General features: G+C 40.1%; 1 protein-coding gene across 3 annotated transcripts in view; it reads right to left on the bottom strand.

The window, feature by feature from the left end:
* Nucleotides 1-26906, bottom strand: part of ITGA2 (integrin subunit alpha 2) — a 104396-nt gene extending 77490 nt beyond the window's left edge. The window contains exon 1 of one of the 3 annotated variants that reach the window (XR_001116051.2): nucleotides 26717-26891. Coding sequence is in view for 1 of the 3 variants with exons in the window: in XM_003276518.3 (XP_003276566.1) it covers nucleotides 26717-26780 (64 nt within the window). In the remaining 2 variants the exon portion in view is untranslated. Of the gene's footprint in view, nucleotides 1-26716 lie in introns of all 3 variants that reach the window. The other 2 variants (XM_003276518.3, XM_012507859.2) reach the window with 2 other exon arrangements.
* Nucleotides 26907-27226: the final 320 nt, after the last annotated feature.

Genomic DNA, 27226 nt, shown 5'->3' with positions numbered 1-27226 from the left:
GAGCCCAGAGGGTTTAACAACAGCAGAACATGGCCAAGGACGCCCATCCCTGAAGGCCTGCCGTGCTCCTATAGGAGACTTTAGCCTTAGGGTGACTGTTGGACCTGGACAGAGCAGGGCAGTCTTGCCCGTGGGATGGGGCCAGTCCTATCTGAGCATCTCCTGTCTGCTGGCCTTTCCTAGAGCTCCAGCCTGACCATGGCCACTTGCAGAGCAGCTTCAGATGCCCAACCAGAGTGCTTCCTAGAGCACCTCATCAGAGCTCCTGCACTGACAGACCATGCCTGGCCATCAGAGGGCTGCAGCAGAACAGCCCCTACCGACGTACAATGGTTTACCTGCAGCCTCTCCCAACAGCAGCCTCCCCAACTGCAGCCTCTCCCCACCATTTTGCCAGCATGTGCTTACCCACGCCTCACACCCCTCCACATCCCCCCAACACTGCTTTGCTGGCCCACACATGCCAGAAGACCTTGTCTCTCCTCCCATGCCGTGCATGCTCATCCTACCATACCCCAGGCTGATGTGTGGGCAGCCTGCTATGCTGGCATGAATGCACCAAGAATACTGGCAACCTCATCCCCGCTGGTGCCCTGCCCCTGCTGTGCTGCTACCATGCACCTCCAGCAGATTGCTGCCGCCCTGCTCCTTCTGGAGCCCCACCCCAGCTGACACATGTGCACGCAGCCATGCTGCCACAGCTGCTGTCACATAAAAGTGAGCATGGATCCTGCTCCCACCACCTCAACAAAGAGCTTTGGCTGGCATTCCCCCATCGGAGTGTTGTGGACAATATAGAGCGTGAACACTTCGGCCCCTCCAGTGCAGCAGATGCCTAACCTTGAAGGACCAGAGAACAAAGCCGGGGGCCCAGTACCGGTTCCTCAGAGTTAGAGTATGAAGCCTAGGAGTACAGGGCTGAGCCTTTGCTCCCTATAATCTTACAGAGACAATGCCAGTTCACCAAACACCACAATCACATCCTCCAAGTGCATGAAAGAAGATAAAAGCAAAAAACAACCCATCCAAAAAGTAGCAATTTCAAAGACTGAAGGAACATCAGCCCACACAGATGACAAAGAAACAGCCTATGAACTCTGACAACTCATAAAGCCAGAATGTCTCCTTACTTCCAAACAACAGCACTAGTTCCCCAGCAATGGTTCTTAACCAGGCTGAAGTGGCTGAAATGACAGAACTAGAATTCACAATATGAATAGAAATGAAGATCATCAAGGTTCAGGAGAAAAAGTCAAAACCCAATCCAAGGAATCTCAGGAATACAACAAAATAATATAGGAGCTGAAAGACAAAATGACTATTTTGAGAAAGAAATAAATTCATCTGATAGAGCTGAAAAACTCACTTCAAGAATTTTATAATACAATCACAACTGTTAACAGCAGAATAGACCAAGCTGATGAAAAAATGTCAGAGCTCAAAGACCAGTTCTCCAAATTAACTCAGTCAAAAATAAAGAAAAAAGAATAAAAAAGAATGAACAAAACTTCCAAGAAATATGGGATTATGTAAAGAGACCAAATCTATGATTCATTGGTATCCCTGAAAGAAAGGGAAAGAAAGAAAGCAACTTGGAAAACATATTTGAGGATATCATCCACGAAAATTTCCCCAACCTCATTGCAGAGGCCAACATTTAAATTCAGGAAATGCAGAGAACCCCTGCAGGATACCAGACAAGATGATCATCCCCAAAACACATAGGCATCGGATTCTCCAAAGTCAAAAATAAAGAACAAATGTTAAAGGCAGCCAGAAAGAAGGGCTAGGTCACCTATAAAGGGAACCCCATCAGGCTAACAACGAACCTCATAAGCAGAAATACTACAAGCCAGAAGAGATTTGAGGCCTATATTCAGCATTCTTAAACAAAAGCAATTCCAACCAAGAATTTCATTTCCAGCCAAACTAAGCTTCATAAGTGAAGGAGAAATAAGAAGGAGTAATAAGAACCATCTATGACAAACCCACAGCCAACATCATACTGAATGGGCAAAGGTGGGAAGCATTCCCTTAGAGAACCAGAACAAGATGAGGATGCTGACTCTCACCACTCCTATTTACCATATTACTGGTAGTCACAGCCAAAGCAATCAAACAAGAGAAAGAAATAGAGGCATACAAATAGAAAGAGATGAAGTCAAACTATTTGTTTGCAGATGATATGATTCTATACCTAGAAAATGCCATAGTCTCTGCTCAAAGCTCCTAGATTTGATAAGCAACTTCAGCAAAGTTTCAGGATACAAGATTGACATACAAAAATCAGTAGCATTCCTATACACCAATAACGTCCAAGCTGAGGGCCAAAACAAGAAAATAATCCCATTCACAAAAGCCACAAAAAGAATAAAATACCTAGGAGTACAGATAACCAGGGAAGTGAAAGATCTCTACAGAGACTGATAAAACACTTCTGAAATAAATCCTAGATGATACAAACAAATGGAAAAACATTTCATGCTTGTGGCTAGGAAGAATCAATATTGTTAAAATGGCCATACTTCCCAATCCAATTTATAGATTCAATGCTATTCCTATCAAACTATTAATGACATTCTTCACAGAATTAGAAAAAACTAATTCTAATTCATATGGAATCAAAAAAAGCCTAAATAGCAAAAACAATCTAAGCAAAAAGAACAAAGTTAGAGGCATCACATTATCCAACTTCAAACTATACTACAAGGCTACAGTAATGAAAACAACATGGTACTAGTACAAAAATGGACACATAGATGAATGGCACAGGATAGAGAGCCCCAGAAATAAAGTTTTACACTTACAACCATCTGATCTTCGACAAAGTCGACAAAAAAAAAAAGAAAGAAATAGGGAAAGGACTGCCCATTTACTAAATGGTGTTGGGATAACTGGCTAGTCATATGCAGAAGATTGATACTGGACCCCTTCCTTACACCATACACAAAAATCAACTCAAGATAGATTTAAGGACTTAAATGCAAAACCTGAAACTATAAAACCTGGAAAATAATCAAGGAAATACCATTCTGAACACTGGCTCTGGCAAGGATTTCATGACAAAGATGCCAAAAGCAGTTACAACAAAACAAAATTGACAAGTGAGACCTAATTAAATTAAAAAGCTTCTGTACAGCAAAATAAACTATCAACAGAGTAAACAGACAACCTACAGAGTGGGAGAGAATATTCGAAAACTATGCATCTGAAAAAGGTTTAATATCCAGAATCGGTATGGAACTTAAGCAAATTTACCAGCAAAAAACCAAACAACCCCATTAAAAAGTGGGCAAAGGAAATTAACCAATGCTTTCAAAAGAAGAAATACATGTGGTCAACAAACATATGAAAAATTGCTCCACACCATTGATCTTTAGAGAACTACAAGTCAAAGTCACAGTAAGATATCATCTCATACCAGTCAGCAAGACTATTAATAAAAAGTAAAAAAATAACAGATGCTGGTGAGATTGTAGAGAAAAGGGATCACTTATAAACTGCTGGTGGGAATGTAAATTAGTTCTGCCATTGTGGAAAGCAGTTTGGTGACTTCTCAAAGAACTTAAAACAGAATTATCATTTGACCCAGCAATCCCATTATTAGGTATATACCCAAAGGACTATAAATTGTTTTACCGTAAAGACACATGCATGCCTATGTTCATTGCAGCGCTATTCACAATTGCAAAGACATGGAGTCAACCTAAATGCCCACCAATGGTAGCCCAAGAATGGTATTGTTTAAAAATAAAAATAATAGAAAGCAATAAATGCTGATGCTTAAGACAGAATCATTTCTTCCTTCTCCAAAAATAAAAATAGAAATTAATTTTTTTAATGTTATTTAAAACTTTCCAGTCAATCCAAGCCACCATTCGGATATATTGTTGCTATCTGGTGCCAGGAACAGAAAACCAAATCTATCTCATGTGTATTAGGAACAAACTCATCCTTTTTTATCCAAATAAATCCAAATGCATCCACAAACATTAGAAATTCTCAGCAAGAGTGTACAGTAGGAGAATATTTTCCCACCTTGTAGAAACTGTTAATCATCAATGAAATTTAAAATACAGTCCTCATCCTGAGGGAATCTCCACTCTAGTGTGTGGTGCAGAATGAAAGCCAGGCTGTGCTCAACTTCCTAAGACTATAATGATATTTTACATATAAATAACGCTTTACTGCTCCCAAGGATTTTTTTTATAACCATGACAATTTCTTTGTACTTAATTTACACAGATTTTGCTAAAATCAATGATAACAAATTTGTTTTCAAATACACTCATTACTTACATTTTAAGTGGGCAAATTCTTCCACTTTGTAACTTTGATGTCTGGATGCATGAGACCATATTCTCAGCCTTGAGGACCTTGCTTCTCTAGCTCTGACTGGTTCTAATTCCAACATCCTTCTGATGCCGTTTTATTGGTCCCATCCTACCTTCCTCCCTTATTACCACTCCCCTCACTCTGCCCCACTCACATATTCACCATTACTACATTGAATCTCTCAAAGTTCTTTTTAAACACTATTACTCTGATGCAATCATTTATTATTTAATGGGGAAAATATTTTATACTTATATTTTACAGAGAAACTATCTTTGTGTAGAAAAATCCTTGATAAACTGAAGTGCAGATACAACTTTTAGGGCATCAGTAATAAAGAGGCAGGGCCACTAAGGAGGAAGCTGAATAGGACTTTGAGGGAGGCAGGAACAATGACAACAGGGAAAGAAAGGATGACCAGCAACATAGCGGTGTGGTTGGAAACTTGCACAAACAGGGATGCCTAACACAGTAGTTTAGTCAGTTTGTATTGCTGTAATTGGCTTGCCTCTGATCTCACCACACCTTGGCGAAAGCTCACTACACACACAAAGGTTTTGTATGAATGATTTTGTGGGAAAGTTAAGGAAGAAAATTCAACCTTTTAGGCAAAATAAAGGAACAACTACAGGATTAGTCTGCTGGGAAAGACAGTCCTCTATGGGTCTCTGGCCCCTCCATATGTCTTAATGGATACCGTAGTTTTCTCTGGCTGCTGTAACAAATTACCATAAATGTTGTGGTTTAAAACAGCAGAAGTTTATTCTCTCACAGTTCTGAAGGTCAGAAGTCCAAAATCAAGGTGTTGGCAGGGCTCTGCTCCCTCTGCAGGCTCCAGAGAAGAATCCATTTCTTGTTTCTTCTAGCTTCTTGGGGCTGTGAGCATTCCTTAACTTGTGTCTGCACCACTCCAGCCTCTATCTCTGTGGTCGCATCTCCTCCTCCCCTTTATGTGTGTCGGATCTCCCTCTGCCTCCTCTTACAAAAACATTTGTCATTGAATTTAGCTCTCACCCAGATAATCCAAGATGTTTTCATCTCAAGATCCTTAACCACTACATCTGTAAAGACCCCTTTTCCAATTACTGGTTCCAGTGATTAAGACATGGACATGTCTTTTTGGGAGCCACTATACTCTGTCACCTGGCCCCCCAAAATTCACATTCATGCCACATGCAAAATACATTCATTAAGGTATCTCAACATTTCCAAATGGCTCATTACAGAATTAACTCTGAGCTCAAAATCTCATCTAAATATTGTCAGCTCAAAAGTCCCAAATCTCATCATCTAAATTTGGTGTGAGTCAGGTGCCAGGCACGATCTGTCCTGGGGCAAAATTCCTCTCCATCTCTAATCCTGTGAGCCTAGAAAATAGGTTATTTGCTTCCAAAATATAATGGTGGGGCAGGCATCTGATAGACATTCCCATTTCAAAAGGCAGCAATTGGAAGGAGTAAAAGGGTCACCAACCTTAAACAAATTTAATACCTAGCAGGAAATTTTCCATTAGATTTCAAGGCCTGAGAATAATCCTCTGTTGTTCGAGCCTCTGTTCTCTGGGCTCTCAAACATAGACCTCTAGGCTCTCAACAGCTCCTCTGGCCTCTGCCTCTCTATCACCTTCAGTCAAAGATGGCAATGTTTCTGCTGAGATAACATTTTTTAAAAAATCTGTAGGTTTCTTATGTAGGTAATGCAGGATTCATGCCACTAAACAAAAGAGCTCTCCACAGGAAATCTTTCCTGGATAACCTCATCACCATTTTGATTGCTGCTGAGATGGTTGAGAAGATCCAGCAACCACATACCTAATCTTTTCCACAAAAGGATGTCTAGCCCACACCCTTTGCTTTCAGAGGATGCTTTTCTAACAGTGAAACTCCTAATATGAGTGTCTTCATTCTGCCTGTTATAACAAAGTACCATAGACTGGGTGGCTTAAAAACAACAGAAATTTATTTCTTAACAGTTCTGGAGATGGAAGTCTAAAATCATTGTGCAGCATGGTCAAGTTCTAGTGAGAGCCTTCTTCCAAGTTTCAGGCTGCTGACTTCTTGTTGCATCCTCACAAGGCAGGAAGAGAGCTCTATCCACATGACCTAATTATGTTCCAAAGACTCAATCTCCAAATGCCATCACACTGGGGATTGTATTTCAACACATGCATTTTGGAGAGACACATTCAGTCCATAACACTTAGCGCATATGTATATATAATATATAATATATATATAATATAATATATTATATATATATATATAATCAATCTAGATAGGCTGAGAATTTGCCAGATCATCAAGTGGTGATCCTTCAAATTATCTCTTTCCTCTCACAATTTACTGTATCTAGCAGGGAAAAACAGGCTACACCTTGAACATTTTGCTTGAAAATTTGCTCAGCTACATATCCAAGTTCCTGACTTAAAAGTTGTGTGCTTTCTGACCAACTATAAGACCCAATTAGGTTAAATATTCTGCCACAGTATAATGAGGACATTTCCTGCAGTTTCCAACAGCATATTCCTGGTTTCCTTCTGAGCCCTCACCAGAAGTAGCTTGAGCCTTCATGTTTTTACCATCAGTATCCTCAAGGCAATCTACAGAAACCCTCTTTCCAGATAAGGTAATACTCATAGGTGTTGGGGATTAGAATAGAGACATATTTGGGGGAGACCACCATTCAACTTAATACAATGGGTATATCAAGAATGCAAGGCCCTGACTACTGTTTACCTGGGCCATTTCTTAGCGTTGTGTTTATGGTGAATAATATTGAGGGGTGAGATAATCTCTTCTCCCAGGTCAAAGAGCAGGCTTGCTGACTTCTTGCTATAAAGCAGCAGGTCCACCAAGCTCATTGTTTCTTTCCTGTGGTGCACCCCCCTGTGTGCAGGTGTCTGTCTGGGCCCCTTCATGTAACACCATGAGACTAGAGTGGGGAAAGGGGAACTGATAGACGCATGCTTGTGCTCGTGCTGCCTGCTGTGCCATGAGTAATAAAGTCCTTCTCTGACTCATGCATGTCATGGCATCTGGCAGCATCCATGAGACAGTATCAGGCTAATGTATTGACTGTACCTAGGGTCAGAATCAAATACCAGACCCGGCAGAGTGGAGAATAACACTCTGCAGTCAGGAAGTGAGGGCCCAAATCAATGAAAATGCACATCTCCTGGGAGTTCAGAGAAATCTTGAGAGGGAACTGCATTTTCTTATAAGAATGGAATAGGGATTTGAATAAATCTTATCTCAACTTTAAGAGGCAGAGAGACTGACTCTAGTTGACATCTGGCGATAATATCCTGCTTCATGATTTGCAGCTATTTGTTTTTTTACAGTGTGTCCATATATCATATGTTTGACACTTACTTTGTGTTCATATCAAAGAAATACATGAGCGTCACTTCCACGGCCAGAAATAAACCCCTTAAACCATTAAGCCTAAGGGGGTGTTACAAACTGAATTGTGTCTCTCTCAAAATTCCTGTATTGAAACCCTAACCCCCAATGTGATCGTATTTAGAGACAGAGCCTTTAATGAAGTGGTTAAGGTCAAATGAGGTCCTAAGAGTGAAGCCCTAATCTAGTATGACTGATGTCCCTACAAGAAGAAGAGACACCGGAGATCTTTCTCTCTCAGTACACTCATAGGGAAAGGTGATGTGAGGACATGGTGAGAAAGTGCCCATCTGTAAGCCGGGAAGAGAGTCCTCAGTAGAAACCAACACCAACCTGAGAGAGCCTTGATCTTGAACTTTTAACCTCCAGAACTGTGAGAAAATATGTCTCTGTTGTTTAAGCCACCTAGTCTGTGATATTTTGTTGTGATAACCTGAGCTAATACAAGGAGAAAGTATATTACACCAGAAAATTCCAATTTACTATTTTAGGTTGTGAAGATAATTCTGTCCATACATTTATGCACAGATATAAATATAAGGACAGATATACAATAATTCCAGTTGTATCATTTAAGGTCTATATTTTGTGTGAAAACAATCCAAAGTGGCTTTCATTTTGTTTTGTAACTGCATCAAGTCCTGGAGTACTGTGGCATGTGTTTAGATCATTCGGAGGCCCTTTCCCATTTCCAGAATTCAATCTTCAGGGCAGGAACATCTCCAAAAGCCCATTGCAATTGCCTCTAATGTCCATTTATTATGAGTCAGTGCTTCTTAACAACTCAATAGATTCTCTCTTTCTCATAAGATTGCTGGAGGGTAAGCCACCATCTGGTAGACTTGCTATCTCTCAGTGGCTGAGAGGAAGACAGTGAAATACAGAAGAAAGTGTGTTGGCCCAAGAGTTACTAGAAATACCATCTCATGAAGTCACTTTCTACTTCTCCACTTCTTCCTAAATTGCTTCTATGTGAAAGGATAAACTTTCTCTTTTTTTTTTCTCTCTCTCAAAATAGCATATTTTGTGTGTATGTAGCAAGTCAGTGCCTGTCACCTAACTTGCTCATCAGCAGGATATGTCTCACATATCTTGAGGCAATGTATGGAAAAAACAGACATAACTGAAGTTAGTATTTCTTTTATTATACCCCTGTTCACAAGCCACTTCTCTACAAACTTTTGGTTAGGGTCTTTTCTGACCATCCTAGCCTGTGCATACCTTTCTTCCAACTTCTTTGATGCTCACTATTGGCAGCTCTTACTGTAGTGTACTTCCTGGAAATCCAACTGATTGCCTGACACACTTATGTAACTCGTTTTTTCCTAGTTTGGGGCTGTGCTCTAGATCACCTCTTCACATGACAGCAATTTTATTAAGTCCTATTCTCTAAAGAGAATAAGAGAATTCATTTTTTCTTCTAGCATGCTAAATTGAATTTTTAAAATTATCGTTATTCGTAGTTAGGAAAAGCTCCTTTCACTTTCACACCTCCCTGTTTGTGATGCCATGCACATGCTTGGGACTGTTTTCTAAGTTTGCATAGGAGCCACAGCATTTCAAGGCACCTCATGCTTTATTTTATAGTGATTAATCCAGAAACTCTGAATTGATGAAGTCGACTAATGAATTTTTTTTGATGTTCTTGTTGTTGAAATATGTTGTGTTAGGATAGAAAAGAGACGGTGACCTTAACCTTTTGCACGTTGAATGAAAATATCTGGCACTGTGAAAACAGAGGAAGGGAAGTGCACAGGGAGGGCCCCTGAAACTTCAGCTTCACTTGTTTTATGATAAATATGCCTTTGACCCTAACAGAGAGGGGCTGTGTCTATTTTGTTCACTGATATATTCCCCAGTACTTAGAGTAATGCCTTGCACATGGTTGTGGTTCAATAATAATTACTGAATAAACACTGATTGCTTCACCTTTCCACCTAACAATAAGTTACGGATATAATAGGAGATTAATAAAGAACAGTTTAATTAACTAATAAATCCTCAGAATTCTAGACTGATTCAAAGGAAAATGCTTGAATGCAGGCTACTCTGCAGGTATATACATCAATGAATTAAAAGACAGATTAATTTAAAATATATATACCTATATACACATATGTTCATGCAAATAAACACATTGTATTTTCTATTTAGAATTTGACAGAACATTTAACTTCTTCAAGAATCTAGCTATAGGAGAACCCTAAAAGGAAGATTGACTATACTATGGGGTGACGGCATGGCAGAAGTATGCTAATACCATTAAGAGATGTACACCATTTTTTAAAATTTACAACTGTAATATTTCTTTTTATTTTAAGTTCTGGGATACATGTGCAGAATGTGCAGGTTTGTTACATAGGTAAACGTGTGCCACGGTGGTTTGCTGCACCTATCAACCCATCACCTAGCTATTAAGCCCAGCATGCATTAGCTACTTATCCTGATGCTCTCTCTCCCCTCGCCCTCACCGACAGGCCCCAGTGTACGTTGTTCCCCTCCCAGTGTCCATGTCTTGTCATTGTTCAGCTCCCACTTACAAGCGAGAACATGCTGTGTTTGGTTTTCTGTTTCTGTGTTAGTTTGTGATGTACAGCATTTTTTAAGCTGAAAGGTCCATTTACTGAGCAAAGCCAACAGTATATCACAGTGCCTAAGAGCTTGGCCTCTGAGGTTTGAATAGTACTGTGACCTTGAGCAAGTTCCTTGTTTTGTATAAGCCATTCCTTTCCCATCTGTAAAATAGATATCATGTATATGTTTACCTCATTGTGGTCAGACAACGCATATAAAACTCTTGACCCAGTGTCTAACAAATGGTAAGTACTTAGTAGATTGGTTTTGTTTTTACGATTAGTATCATTATGCACTACTGAGGGGGGCATGCTTCTTGAGAAATTTAATAAGGCATATCAATTTATTATCCCACTTTCATCTTTTTTTTTTTTTTTTTTTTTGATGCAGAATCTCGCTGTGTCGCCCAGGCTGGAGTGGAGTGGTGCAATCTTGGCTCATTGCAACCTCCACCTCCCACGTTCCAGCGATTCTCCTACCTAAGCCTCCTGTTAGCTGGGATTACAGGTGCCCGCTACGATGCTTGGCTAATTTTCGTATTTTTAGTACAGATGGGGTTTCACCACATTGGCCAGGCTGGTCTCAAACTCCTGACCTCCAGTAATCTGCCCGCCTCAGCCTCCCAAAGGGCTAGGATTACAGGCGTGAGCCTGGCCCCCACTTTCATCTCTAACATAAAAAGTATATCCTGAGCAAATTTATATTTAAGTTTCTGAAAATTGCTGTCTAATGGGTAGGAGGATGACATGTTGCTGCATTTTGCTGAGGCACATGAGAAGCACACCACAAAAGCCAAGAAAATATTATCCGTCCATGGACTCTCCAGGAAGTCACACAAACAGGAAGTGGGGTTACTCAGACCCTGACTCTGAACCTAAGCAAATAGACTTCAAACTCTAAAGTGTATCTCATCATTACTCAGAATATGTATGGCAACGGGAAATGATCATAGGTCACATTAGATCTTTTGAACACATACATCACCACAGGAAATCTCATTTTCCAATAGCATTGTCTTCATGTTGAAAGGACAGTAATGCAAGTAGAAAGTCCTCTCCTCCCCCTCCAAAAAAAAAAAAAAAAAAAAACAAAGCAACTAAACTTAGAAGTTGTAGGCCTTTTGGAAATGACCACACACTGTGTAAAGATTTAAGTTCTATAATGTTTAGTTTATGGCTCTAGTCCTTAAACAAAACGTTAGAGCAAAAACCAAAAGCATAAAAGGACCCTTACAACTGCTTTTGGAATGCAGTGGCATAACATTTCCCCTTGCTTTTATTAAAAAAAGAAAGATGCAATTTTCTTAGAAAGTCCTTGCTTTAAGTGTCAAACTTTACATTCACTAAGGATCTAGGTGCTACTATTCTGTACAGGTGATACTAGAAATGGAAAGAAGAGCTTCTGGAAGGGGGCTGGCTACCTCAATCCTCCAGTTCCCCAGGCCTGACACTCCGTGGGTATACAATAGGCACTCCATAAAAGTCCCTTAAGAAGGTCCCTTAAATAAATGAATGATGATAAAAATGGATGCATACCAAGTGTACTGATTTTTTTAAAATAATGTTCCATATGCTTTTACAATCTGAAAAATACTTTTTCACTTATAATCTCCTTTGACCCTCCCAATGACCCAACAAGGTAGGGAATTGTTTGCCTATGGCTTATCCAAAGTTACCCAGAAAAATGATGGGATTTAACTTCCTCTCCAGAGTTGGAGTTCTCTTTATGTTGCCATGAACGTTAAATGCGCTTAATATATGTTCATTTAGTGCAGTGGTGCTCAACTGGACGCAATTTTATCACTCAAAGGACATTTAGTAATGTCTGGGCATATTTTTGGTGGTCACTGTGGGGCAGCTGGAGTAGTGTATTGCTATTAACGTCTAGGGGGTGGAGGACAGGGCTGCTGATCAATATCCTACAATGCACAGACCAGACACCCCCACCCTACCTTACTACTTCAAAAAAAAGTTATCTGGCCCCAATTGTCAGTAATATCCATGCCCAAACACTGGTCTAAACAACAAATGGGGCCTCGCATGGTCTCTCAAAAGCTTGTAATCCCAGCACTTTGGGAGGCTGAGGAGGGCAGATCGCTTGAGCTGAGGAGTTCAAGACCAGCCTGGGCAATCATCGTGAGACCCTGTCTCTAAAAAATAAAAATAAAAAAAATAAACAATGAATGGTCTTGTGAGGACCATTAAGTTACTACTTTGTTTAAAAACATGTCTGGGAATTTTTTGACACTCCCTATCCATAGGTGGAATCTAAGTCTCCTCCCCCTGAATCTAGGTGAGACTTTGTGATTGCTTTGATTAATAGATGCAGTTATGTGATTTCTGCACCAAGGTTATAAAAGCCCATCCATTCTGCCAGTTTCTTTGGGGATGGTTTGGTTCCCTACTCACCATGCAGGAAGTCAACTTACTCAGAGAGCACCATGTAGAGAGGCTTGAGGATACCACAGGAAGAGAGAGAGCTGCCTCCCTCTAACAGTATGGGAGAGACTTCGAGTGAGACGGCCCAGCCAAGCCATTCTCAAAGCCCTGACCCAAGACACCATGAGAGATAATAAATGAGGTTGTGGTTTTATGTCACTAAATTTTGGGGTGACTGGTTACATGTCAAGGGATAACCAGAACAGTCTACAGATTCAGTTACTCACAGTCAAGTGCTCTAGCAAACAGAATGTATTCCCTCTCCCTTAAAGGGTTCTGACCCATGGAAGTGTGGAAATCTTAACTAGAAGATTGCCATTCCTCAAGTGAAAATGGATTGTAATCAGCCTGTGGGGAATAAAAGACAAAGGGCAGTTTGTCAAAGAGATTTGGAGAGGGAGACCCAATGGGTAGCTTAAAATGATGGACACTACACGGGCTGGAGTGTTCTGTTCAGGTTGGAGTCCTGGGCTTTAGTCACTTCAAGGCTGGTTATCATAAGAATAAAGCAGGACGCTGAACTGGATGATATCTTGAGGTTTCTTCTAGGTCAAATTTCTAGAATACCCTAATCTAAAAATATTTTTTTTCAAAAGATAGGCATTTTAAAATCATAACTTGAAAAAATGCACCCTCATGAATAAAAAGAATGGAAATAAATATGGAGCACCACTTTATATCCATCAAACTTCGAGAAGTAAATGAAAATCTAATGTTGGTGAAATTGGTAAATTCCACATTACAGATGGCTGCACTGTTCCATATGCAACAAGAGCTAAAAAACGCACACTCTTTGACATAGTAATGCCCCTTCTGGAAATGATCCAAAAGTAAAAAGAAAAGAAAAAACTGCTTGTACAATGATGTTTACAGCCACATTATTTACAGTAGGGGGCAAAATATCCCACAGGAAACAACCTAAATATCCAACAATGGGACAATAGTTAACCATGGCATGGCAGGATGCATTAAAGTTATAAATATAAAACTCACATGGAAAGTATATACAAAATATATTAAGTGAAAAAAGTGCAGTATTCATTTGCATATAAATAGTGAGTATATCTATGAAAAGGTTATATTCATATAATCACATGTAAATATCAAAAGAAACATAAATATTTTTTCTGTTGAGTATTTTAGTATGTGTCATTTTTCTCTAAAGATATTTAAATATTCAACTTTATAAAGAAAATCCACAAAATAAAATTATTAATCAAGTTTAGTGTTTCAATGGACACATTTACTTCACAGTTAAAGGGAGTAATTAATACAAGCAAATATGCAGATGTATATTAAAAAGTGAGTTGAATTTATTGGTTAAAAATGCTTTATACTATAAAATTAAATTTTTAGAATGCTAACCTATATTGAATATTGTTTTAAGCTATTTTGAAAAAAATCTAATTTTCGATCAGTTAAAATGCCACATCAATTAATACTATGAGGGGAATTTGCAAAATTAAAAATCAATGTTTTTTTAAAAGGGTACTCTATAACACTACTCTAGATTTTCTCCTTTAGCAATAAAAGACTTTGTTATTTTAACCAATTCTCCCACTGAAGATCACTGAAAAATTGGGAGAAATATAAAACAAGATATTTAAGATGTCTTCTAAAGCATCAAATTGCTAAGAAGATGGGGTGAAGAAAGAAGTTCAGATAAATGACTCAGGCAGACAGTTGGATCACGGTTTTTTTTTTAGAAAGGGCCTTGTTCTGTCATCCAGGTTTGCTGCAGCCTTGACCTCTCAGGCTCAAATGATCCTCTTGCCTCAACCTCTGGCGTAGCTGGGACTACAGGCATGCACCACGATTCCTGGCTAATTTTTTAAATTTTTCTTTTATAGAAACAGAGTCTCACTATATTGACCTGTCTAGGTTCAAATTCCTGGCCTAAAACAATCCTTCTGCCTTGCTTCCCAAAGTGCTGGGGAGTTGAATCACTTTTTGTCTTGCTAGAGGACAGTGAGGAAAGGGATTTGCCAATCCTAAAAAGGATCTGAAAAGTGAAATCCAAGACCTGTCAAAAGTGGGGTATCCGATAAATCACTCCAGGAATAGAGTTTATGCTCAAAACCACTGCTCCTTACATGACATGTGAACCATAAGTAAAGCAGCCCTTGAATGAATTGTCTGGGTAACCTATAAAAAATCAAGCCCTGAAATTGTATGAAACTGATAGGGAATTCTAGTACCTCCAGGGCACTGCTTCAATTAGCAATAATCACGCCTCAGATAAACCTCACTGGTCATCACACTGCCACTGCAAACTTCTAGGGTATTGTCTCAATAGAAGCAAATGAAAATGCTTTCTTGCTGGGTGTGGTGGCTCACACCTGTAATTCCAGCACTTTGGGAGGCTGAGGTGGGTGGATCATTTGAAGTGGTCAGGAGTTCAAGACCAGCCTGGCCAACATGGTGAAGCCCCATCTCTACTAAAACTACAAAAATTAGCCCGGCATGGTGGTGCACACCTGTATTCCCTGCTACTCGGGAATCTGAGGCAGGAGAATCGCTTGAACCCGGGAGTTGGAGGTTGCAGTGAGCCAAGATCGCATCACTGCACTCCAGCCTGGGCAACATAAAATGCTTTATGTAGAAAAATATCACCCAAGCCTCAAACTATTTTGTCAAATAATTTTTTCTAATATAATGTCTAGTTAAGACAAGCAGGCACCAGGGGAAAGAAGGCAACATAAATGAGAACCAGCACTAACTTTACAAAAGTTGTGAAGGGGACAAGGTAAACTTAAACATTTTAGCAAAGAAATTTAGAAAAGAACCAAATAGAAACTCATAAACTGAGAAATATAATAACCCAACATTAAGAACTCAATGAATGTTTTAACTCCAGAATACACACTGTTGAAACAAAAATTAGTGAATAGTAATATAGGATAAAAGAAACTAACCAGAATGAAGTGTAGGCAGACATATGGAGGGACAATACAGTAGAGAGGGTAAGAAACATGAAAATTATAGGATAATCACACTCATGAACATGAATACAAAAATTCTAAACAAAATCCTTTTTCTATAAAAAGAACATGTTGATCAACTTGGGTTTATACCACAAATACCAGGTTTTCATCATATTTTAATATCAATCAATGTACTTTTCCACATTAATAAAGAAGAAAAATTTATGTAATCACCAATAGATGCAGAAAAATATTCATAAAAGTTAATACTCAATTGTCACTTTAAAAAATCTCTTAGCAATCTAGTGATGGAGAACTGTATGATAAAAATACTATACTATTTACTGTACAGTGGTGAAAACAAAATAACTACATCTATGTGCAACATATAGATTAATCTCACAAATGCAATGTTAAAAAAGTCAAAAACAAAATAATATGCATTGTATAATTGTGTGTGTGTACACTTAAAATCTAGCAAAATTTAACCCTTGAATGTAGATGTATATTTAACTAGTAGGAGTATAAATGAAAGCAAGGAAATTATTGCCAAAAAAATAAGGCTAGAGAAATGGATTTGTGATTGGAAAAGAACATATAGAGGACTTCTGGGATCCTGGAAATCTTTTATTTTTATTTTTTTATCTGAGTTGTGGTTACACAACATTTTAAACAATAATGTATTAAGCTGTGTTGGGAGACATGCTTCCATGGAGATCTCACACACCTACATATCTGCTGAATATGCCTGAGATGCAAGACCCTGATGACTGTTTACCATAGCATTTCTCAGGGGTGTCTTTGCAGTGAGCAGCTTTGAAGAATGAGGTAACATTTCCCTGTGGGACAAAGAACAGGCTTTCTGACTTGCTACAAAACAGCAGATTCACCAAGCTCAGTGTTCCTTTTCTATAATGCAACTTACTGCATGTTTAGGCATCTATCTCGGCCCTCTGTGTTGCCCCTCTGTGTCTTAGTGGGCAAAGGGTATCAACACAGATATGCTGATCAAGTTACTTGCTGTGCAATGAGTAATAAAGACCTTTGTCTCTGACCTAGAAGCTTCATGTCTTGTGCCAGCATCCGTGAAATAGTAACAAACAAAAGTACTAATTTTGAGTAAAATGAAACCCAAGCCCTAAAAAGCTGTACATTTACCTTTTATGCATTTGTCTACATGTATGTTACATTTTACGATAAATAAAGGTTTTAAAATTTACCATATTTGAATTTTGATTTTTTTCTTTCTTTTTTAATACATCATTTTCTGAGTGCTTACTATGAGCCAGGCTCCTGAAATACAATGATAAATAGGACAGAAGGTAATCTTAAAGAATGTATTCAGTGGGAGAGAGAGTCAAGCTGAAGATAAAATACAATTACGGTGTTGCTTTATGAGAACAGAAAAGGGGAACTGAAAAGGGTTTGGGGAAAAAATGATATCTGTACTATCCAAATACTTTCATTAATCTTGTTACTTGTCAACGGAGCTATCCTAGTTTGACATGTTATGAAAAAGGAAAAACATTTTAAAAGCAAACGAACTCTGTCAAAGAAGTGAAAACAAATTTATCAACTAAAGGAATATTTTAGCAAATTCAGATACACTTACAAATAGAATTATTTTTGCATATACTAATTGGAAAGAAGTAGAAATTTTTCAGCTTGGCCTTCGTTCAGAAAGTGTGTCCTTAATCCCGTTACAGTAGCTGTCATACATGGCGCATAGATTCATCACTCATTGAACAAAATGGTGCCAAGAACCCTTGATACAAGTGAAGATGATATGGGCCTGTCTTCTCAGCTTGCAGTCTGTAAGACCTATAGCCGAGTTCTGAATGGGTTATTGAAATAGAATGTAACATTGCTATGGAAGGTCCAAGTGAGGAGTGATACCTAAATTGGATTAGAAGATTAGTAGGGTTCCTAGGGTGCATGAACCTCAGTGAAATTAAGATTTAAATGATGCCCAGAATGGAGGTTGGGGCTAAAGAGTATTCCAGAAAGAGAGGACATGAACAAAGGCAGGAGCTCACGGGATTTTGCCTTTTTTTTTTTGAGACAGAATCTGGTTCTGTCACCCAGGCGGAAGTGCAGTGGCACCAATCTTGGCTCACCGCAACCTCTGCCTCCCAGGTTCAAGCAATTCTCCTGCCTCAGCCTCTTGAGTAGCTGGGATTACAGGAACCCGCCACCAACCCTGGCTAATTTTTTTGTATTTTTAGTAGAGATGGGGTTTCACCATGTTGGCCAGGCTGCTCTTGAACTCCTGACCTCAGCCTCCCAAAGTGCTGGGATTACAGGCATGAGCCACTGCACTCTGTCTAGGACTTCACTTTTAAAAAGAGCTAAGGTGATAGCTCACTTGAACCACGGCAAAAAAAAAATAAAATGACACTAATATAATAAAGGCTGATTATTTGAGGGGCAAAAATTAAATACTGTGTAACAATAAAGGCATTTCTTAATTACCATGACTACTTACATAAATTTTTAATCATTTTTCAATGTGGCATTAGATTTTCTCATTAGGGCTATTTATTACATTTTTATACTGAAAGAATAATAAAGATCACATAAAAGTGCCCCAATATCCAAGGCTAAGTTTTTCCTTCCCCTCCTCCACCCAGAAAACAATGTTAATAAGTACATAGAAAACTAAATCAATTATATTGAAATATCTATTTTTATGCACCAGCATTCAGAATATGGTTTAGAAGAGGTTATGAAATCCGGGATGGTTTGGGGTCTCTATTCTAACAAGCATCTAAGAAGCTGGTGGCTAAAGGACTTGAAGGCAACTGGTAAACAATTTGGAATAGAGTTGTCTGACTGAACTGACCCGAAGCCAGCTTGTGTTCAGTCTGCATTTCTACATGGTATCCATGGAAATGAGATCAGGCCTGCACAAAGACAAACAAAGGCCACCTTCAAATGAATCCGGGAGAATGACAACTGCCAATGTTCAAGGCGTCCATCGGTGCAATAGCTTTGCTCATGCCTTTCAAAACACAATGAAGTAATCTCTTACATTGACAGTACAGTGATTCTTTTATTTCCATTGCTCTGTTTTATTTCCATTTTTTGAACACTTTTTTTCCATTGCTCTGTTTAAACATTAACTTCATTTTTATACAGAAAGCCTTTCAGTGGTCAGGAGTTATACATGGCTTCTGTAGCAAAAACTATCTCTAGACACTTTAATAAATGAAAGAATTTCAGTCACCTTTTCAGAACAAGATAATAATGCAGGAATCTTTGCTGATAGAATTGCAAAGTTTCTGTTACCTGTTTGGGCAAAAGAACAAACAAGTCTCTCAAAGGAAGTAAAATATATTTGAAAATCATTAACTGTCCCAACAGTCTATGGAGCTGAAAACATTAGCCAAATATGCAGTTCAAGTTTATACTGGTTCTAAAATGTAAATTACATGTTCAAGAGTTAGCAGGCATAGACTGGATAAAACATTTGAATATAAGCACTTTAATTACGACTAACAAAATTAAGAATAGACATCAACTTCTTTTCTAATTTATGATTCAATGAAAATGTTTTAAAATGCTTTGAAAACAACACTAAGTTACAGGGCAAAAAGCTTTCACATTTTACTAGCAAAATCTTTCAGAGACAACACTATTTCTCTGTGATATATGAGACTGTTATTTCTAACAAGATTATTTTGGAGATCTTTATTAAACTAGATAGAAATAAGGAATTGCAGGCTGAACTGGAGAAACATAAATCTATATTTCTAAAAGAACTTGTTTGTTTTTTTAGGAAATGTGACTAAAGCACCGATATTAATTCTGCAACTGGGAGTGTTATATATTACATGCCCTAAAAACAGCTTATTAATCATAACTACATTAGCGTGAAAAGTATGTTTGAAACCAAAATGTATACATGGGCTCATCAATCTAAGCAGCCACCCTGGAGGATGGGAGGTACCTTTTTCCATACCTCTGCTTTCTTTCCCTCTTTGCATACCTGGATCAACTTCACCTTTCCCTGATTAGTTAATATCCTCTCTGTTTCATAGCCCAGAGTCTGCTTTGCCTACCTTCCCATGATCACCTGTAGCTTCTAAGCAGGAGCTCCTTTCTGCCAGAGCTGTTACTGGTGCTGGATACCTAAGTTTCTTCCTCTCCTTTCTCTCTGATAATATCCTTTGTATGGTCATCAGAGCTCCTCCCCTTCCCTCAGTTTCTCTTGTGCAATGAATCTCTGCCACATACATATACCTCAATGCGATTTGAAAACATTACAAGTGTACCATGCAGCACCATAAGTAACAGAAGTAAAAAATCTCCTTATAATAATTTTTATGCAAGCCTTCCCCATGTTTGCTTAAAGGCAGCTGCTCCCATTTTACCTCTCTTGCTACTGTCTCCTCCCTTTTACTGTCATACCAAACTTTCTCACACTCTCTACATTTCCTCATCTTCCATTTACTCCTCTGGCCACTCTGTTCTGATTTCTCTTTTTTCACTCCATGTAGACTGCCCTTCAAGACTTTCAACTTGCTTGACTTCTTTGAAGAAGTTGACCCTATTCACTACCTCTTCCTTCTCCAAATATTTCTGTGCTGCCCCAGTTCTTGCAGTTGTCTTTCTACTTCTCCAGCTGTTCCTACTCTCTCCCTTCACAACTCCTCTTCCTCACCTGACCCTCTAAAGCAGTTCCTTGAGCCATGGCCAAAGCCCTCTTCTAGTCCCTTTGCCTGACTCATCTTGTTAATGTCATGTCTTCAATTATTCTCTAGGTGCCAATGACTCCTAAATCTCTATACCCATCTTACTTTCCTGCCTGTTCCTAACACCGCTACATATAACTATTTGCTAATTAGACATATACATCCAGGTGTACATCCAGACGTCTCAAACTCAATCTGTTGACCTGAACTGATCATCTTTTTCCTCCAACGTGCTCTCCTTCAGCACTGCTTATCTCAGTGAATGGCACAACATCAACTGACCTGTCCATATCAGAAACCTAAGCATCAGCCTTATCTTCTCCCTCTCTCTCTACCTCCATAGTAAATCAATCATCAAATCCTGTTCATTCTTCTTCTTTAATGCCTTTCCAATAAATCCTCCAGTCTCTTTCCCTACTGCCACTATCTGAGTTTTTACCACCATCATCTCACAACTGGTCTCCTAAACTAAAACTAAAACCCAAACATATTCTTTCCTAAATGATCTTGGTGCTTTCCACCTGGCCTCCATCCAATCCACTCTCCTCATCTGATCATGTCACTCCCCTGCTCAAGGTCCTTCGAGACCTTTCTATTGTCCTCAGGATAGAACCCTTGCTCTATATCATGATTTCCAAGGCCCTTCAAGGTCTGGTGGCTGCAACTCAGCTTTCACTCCCTGGGAACAACTTGAATACCACATTGTGGGCATAAGGACCTTCTGTTTTCATTGTGTCAGTATCCTATTCAAGAACCTAAACATCTGCCCCAGGAACTAGGAGATGAGTCCTATTGCTAGTTATGCTGCTTGGTTTCTAGTATCACTCACACCCATTTTGAAAGGTAGAAACTGTACTCCAGGATCTCTGAGGTTCTTCGTGGCAGATCTAAATTGTAATGATTCTTACCTGTCTCCATGAAGACATCTCAAGAGGCTCAACACTTCAATGTATCACAATGATATCTCTCCATCCTCTGAATTCAACATGTTATCTGTACCACTCATTAATTGTGAACACATGACATCTATTATGCTATGGAAACTTATGTTACAGCTCTCTAAGTTATAGAAAATGATATAACCAAGTTTTAAATTATAGGAAAATTTTAAAGACACCAAGACATACTATAGTCTTAAATTCCAATAATTCATAAGTTCAAAGACAACATCAAAGTCCATTTCTTTCCATAAGGCTAACTCCAATATACTGGCTTTATCCTTAAGCTAGTTGACATTGCAGTTGCAAGATGGCTGTAGTTGTTCCAAATTTCACATATAAACTTGACAATATTTTCTGTAACAAATATCTCTCTTAGGAATGAAAATTCCTTTCCCATAAGTCACCCAGCAGATCTCATTGGCCAACCTTGCATTACATGCCCATGGCTAAACCAGAGACAGCCCGGATGCCTGGGACCAGTCTAATCACCCTTCAGCGTCGCCTCAATTTTTTAGCTCTGCACAAGAGGATGGTAACTCAATAAATGGACTTCTGCTAGAAAGGAAGATGACAAGGGGCTGAAATTGGTTAAGTATGCTTCAGGGCTGAGACAATTTCCTTTCCCTATGTTTGGATTTGTTTCCAAATAAACTCCAACCTCTCTCAGCCATGTTTCAAGTTTTCTCTGATTCCACCTTGAGCCTAACACACAGCCTTACATAAAGTAGACACCTTATAAGAATATTATCAAGTATTAGTTTTATGAAATTCACTGTAGCCAAATCAATAAAGCCTCTATGGATCACCTGAAGGGGCACAGGAATCACTGTCATACACAGAGTTTACTGTCTCATGATTTGCAATGCTGGGATTCTCCCCTATAGGGAGCCATTCTTCTGTATGTTCTGCTGGTAAATGATTGGTCACTGTAACAACTGGAAAAAAGAACCCCACCCACCTGCCATTTCTTTCACTTGCCAATCAGAGCGGTGATCTTTCATGGTTTCTCTTCTTTTATGCTGTGCTAAATCTTTTAGTAATATCCCAAGCTGAGCAGTGTTGGTAGTCAAGACTTATGACTTTAGTGGTAGAATTTATGTGATGCCTGGACACTTTTGGCCCCAGATATTTTCCCCATTCTTCCTGAAATTCTTGACTTTATACACACTGACTGAACATGTGTCTTTATTTTGCTGAATGTCTAAAATTCCATCATGAGAAGCTCATCTCTTTACATTAACAAGCTTCTACCTTTTAATATCTCCAGGGCTGTCAGCACATGAAGACAGGGAGTAGTCATCATCCACTTTGGAAGGAATTTAACTGACACAGCCGCTCACAGCCACTAACACTTGATGTTGAAATCTACCTGTCTTGGTGGTCATCCCACAAGGTGGTATGGGGTGGGTAGCACTGGAATTTTAATTTTAGGAAAGTGGGAAGGCAGTGATGATATTTAAGCAATCACTTCCAAACCAGACCATACATCAGAAACATATGAGCCATTGTAAATACTGAATCCTGAACCCCAGTCCATAAATTTAAGTCAAACAGCGGCTCAGGACCTAGTATTAAGAGAGCAAAGCTTAGCTGAGGTTGGGCAGGTATAACTGCTAAGCCATAGGGGAGCAAAGTTACTTTATCAGAGGGCGGCCTAAGTCCATTAAGGGGCTGAGGGTGAGACCAGAGAGGTGGTTTAGGGAAGGACCCAGCAAGGGTAGGTTACCTCAAGCTTTCCTTTTTGTTGCAAAAGTAAAAGTTCTCTACTTTATAATTTTGCTTGGGATTGACCCTTCTAGCATTGGATAATGGTCAGTTGCAAAGAGATGAGTGAAAAGGAGTGAAAGCAACAATGCAATGAAGGCAAAGGGAGTATTTGGAAAATATTTTCACACTAAATATGGTATGATCAGGTGTAGTCATAACAAAGAATGGTGTATATAGATGGCTTTAGAGTGTGTACATGTGTGGGCATGTGTGTGGTGTGTGTGTGTGAATGTGTATTTGTGCTCAAGAAAGCATACGGTAAAGAAAAGATTGGAGAGGTAGAAGGTACCTTTTTATGACATGCCAAGAAATTGGCACTTTACCCCACCTGAGATGGGGAGCCACTAACATTTGAAACAAAGCAGTAATTGGATACGTATAAGTGTCTTAGAAAGATATCATTCGTGAAAATGAAGAGAATGGGTTGGAGAGATAAGAAAAGAAAATCCAGTTTAAAAGTTACATGCAGACATAAGATGAGGGACTGACTGGGTGGCAGGAGTTACATGGATGGGAGGAGAGCCAAGAGAATTTGGAGAGTGGCTGTGAGGTTGAAAACATGGAGACAAATTCCTGGCTTTCATGTTTGTGTGATAATAATACTGCCATTAAACAATGGTAGCCAATAGAGGAGAAAATTTTGGAGGACACGTATTAAATTCAGTTTTGGAAATGTTGAATCTGGCTTACTTACAGACTGTCTAGCTGGAGAAATTTGGTGGCTGATGGAAATACTGATCTGGAACTCAGAAGGGGAGGCTGGCTGGAGATAGTGACTTGTGCAGGGAATGGGCCCAGAGACAATCTGCAGAATGAAGAGGAGGATTCAGGATGAAACTCTGCAAACACCAACAAGGAAAGAGCCTGTGAAGGAGATGACGGGACAGCAGCGAGGAAAGGAGGAGAAAAACAGGAAGAGAACAGAAGCCCGAAGTACAGGATGTTTCAGGAGGAAATTAAATATCAAAAGAAATATTTTTTACACTAAGAAAAATTAGAATATTTACAGACTGAGGGGAAGTTACATTAGGGAGAGAATTTGAAGACGTGCACTGAAGAGGGATGAGTGCTGGGGCAGGGTTTCAGGGATAGTAAGAAAAGATGTGGTCTAGAACCTGGGTGGAAGGACTATCCTTGACCTGTGAACATACTGGAGAAAATACGTGATGGCCTTCAGTTCAAAATTACATTTGCCTTCTGCTAAGGGCCTATATTTAGTTTATAGATTATCTAGGCCTCTTATGTTCTCTCTTTTTCATCCTCAGACTGCCCATTTACCATTTTCATGGTATTAAGCACTTAGAAATGAGCAATGAAAGGTGATAAATATGGGACTAAATTATGAGTACAGTTTCTTCTTAAGCACCTTTGAAAAGGTTTCTGGAAAGCAAATTTGAATGTAAGTGTTAAAATAAGATTTGAAGGTGATATGTTTTTAAAGTGGTTTGCATGTATGCTAGGGATGATACAAGATGTCTAAACACACATGTGTTTTATACATATTAACAGGTATGTGCATGTGTATATTATGTATATACAATTGTGTATACATAATCACAGCATATTGTAATACTCAAAGAACAGGTTTTCTCTTAAGATCATCATAATAAAGCTCTGTCACAAACATAGCTTTTAAATTTGAATTTTTCTATGTGATCATATTATGCAATTGTACATACATATAATTTTATAATAGTTATATGTGTGCATGTGTAATGATAGTGAATGAGAAATTTTATACAGAAAGGGTAATGCCATACAAAATTTTAGATACTACTGAGCTAGACATTTCACTTATTCATGTTAACCTGGGATACTCATGGTATCAAAAAATGATGCTGCTTCTCCAGGAACCTCAAGTGATATCACACATGAGAGAGCTTTCTTATGATGATCTTAAATTAAGAGAAAACCTGTTCCTTGAGTATACAAATGACTGGAGTAGCAGGAGGGAATAAACGCACAAAACTTTTGCAGATGTTATTTTCCATCATCTCTGCTTGCTTGCCCTGAGGTGTCCTTATTAACTCCAGGTTAAGTCTCTGTTCCTGACTTCATGCCTTGCAGTGCTACATTCCATTAAAGTGTTTCTCACTGCTCTTTATGTAACAAGCCTCAACACTTCAAAGATAAGAAAATGACGTTATGTTTCCATAGCTTATTTTAATACTGGGTAATCACAGAGAGATGAAAAGCTTGGGTTTATATTTCCATTACCTTTAGTTGTATTCCAGAGACTCATTTTCAATGTCAAGTACAACTTTACCTGAAATCCGTAGATTAGGGTTGGTGGCCCCTCAAAACAACTCATCTGGTTCCCGGAGAAAGTATCTGAAGCACCCAGTACAGGTGAGACAGAAAACCTAAGATGCCCATTTTCTGCTGGGGCTGGGGACAGTGGTGCTATTTCTCTCTTATCTCTGACCCGGAGAAAATGCCACCAGGTTGACGTGGACTAGGATTCATTCCTCCACAATAAAGAAGAGCAAGTGGCTGAATGTCAGTCTCAAAGGAGGACAGCTTAGGAAATGTTTATCTTCTTTGTAAAAAAAAAAAACAAACACACACACACACTTTAAAATCAGAGACAACTTTTTTGTTTTGTTTTGATCGCTGTTCAAACTACAATATACAAACGTGTCTCCTTCTCCCTCCAAATAAACTACAATTCTTAAATTTGACCACACTCTAGCTCTGCCTAATGGTCAGGGAAAAAGTACTCACGTATTCGCGATGGTCCCACAAAAGCTCCCCACCCAGCCTTATTTCCTCCTGTTAGTGTAAACGAACTCAGGAGGTGGGCGGGCCCCACTGCCACAGCACTACAGTTAGAGCAGCTGCTCCGGTTTATTCTCTCATTGCGGCATCTAGGATCCAGAAGTGAAAAGAACTTTTCCTAGCCTAAGTTTACATTTGTCGAATAGACAATGTTACAACAACAAGAGGAAGGCAGAAGAGAAGGAAGAATTCCCCTCTGCCAAGTATGTAAGTGGCGCTCGGTTTATTCCAAGTCCCCCCCGCCCCGGGAAGAAACACAGCGCTTCGTCCTCAAGTAAGAAATAGAGGCATTATTCACATCCTTGGGTTGAAAAATAAGCATTTGGGGGCTCGGAGGCTTCTGCAAAGCCAGCAAGCACCGCGCTGGGGAGCTGCAGGCCGCCATCAGCACTGGATTCCGGGTCCCCCTGGTCCCTAGCAGGCGCGGCACCTGTGTGAGCCAGGGGAAGTTGGGCTGCAGGACTCGCGGTCTCCAGGACACCGTGGATCCCCACACTGTCCATGCCTGAGTGCGTGCGTGTCTGTGACTGTGTGTGTGTGTGCGCGTGTGTGTGTGTGCGCGCGTGTGTGTCTGTGCGTGCGTGTGTGTACCTAAAACAAAGCACTCACTGAGATGACTTTGGAGGGTGCTTAACAGACAGGGCGAGACGCGCCTAATGGGGACGCAAGGCCTGGGAGAGCAGGAAGGGGACTAAGAAGTATCTCTTTCCAAGAAGGTCCTGGTGGCTGGGAGCCCGAGACTACGTGGAATCCGAGGGAACATACACGGAGCTTGCTCCCTAGTTCCGCCCAATCCCTCCAGCGAGCCCCAGGGACCCGCGCGGGTCCGTCCTGCAGCCGATGCAGAGCGAAATCCCCGCTTACCTTGACTGAGCGCTAACACCAGCAGCAGCGGCAGCGGCGTGGCTCCTGTCCGTCCTGGCCCCATCCTGGGTCTGTCCGGGGGACCGTAGTTGCGCTGGGTTTGCAGAGGTTTGCAGAGGATACCCCTGGCCGAGGGATACGAGAACCTGCACACTCTAGAAGCTGTCCAGAGGGCTTCTCTCCCCCGCCGGGTGAGAGCAGGGAAAAGTTTCTGGGCAGCTCCTGCAGCGCCGAGGCCCCGCCCCGGCCCGCCCCTCCTGATTCCGCAAACACCGGATCTGCCCCGGCCGCGCCCCGCCCTACCCCGGCCCTGCGGCCCCGCGGGCTGCACCTCGGCTCGTCCACACCCGGGGCACCGCACCTTGGCTCCCGTACAGTGGCCCAGGCCCGGCAGCCTGGAGGCGGTGGGGATGGGGATGGCGCCCTGGCAGGCTTTCCTGCCCTGGACGGGACGGGTGGGCACATCCGACGGGCGAGCCTCCGCCCTGGCACCACTCCGCCCCCGCAGCC

Source organism: Nomascus leucogenys, chromosome 7b (genome assembly GCF_006542625.1).
Source record: "Nomascus leucogenys isolate Asia chromosome 7b, Asia_NLE_v1, whole genome shotgun sequence".
In the NCBI taxonomy this organism is placed as follows: Eukaryota; Metazoa; Chordata; class Mammalia; order Primates; family Hylobatidae; genus Nomascus; species Nomascus leucogenys.
The sequence above is the reverse complement of the archived record's forward strand: the minus strand, read 5'-3'. Positions and strand labels throughout refer to the sequence as shown.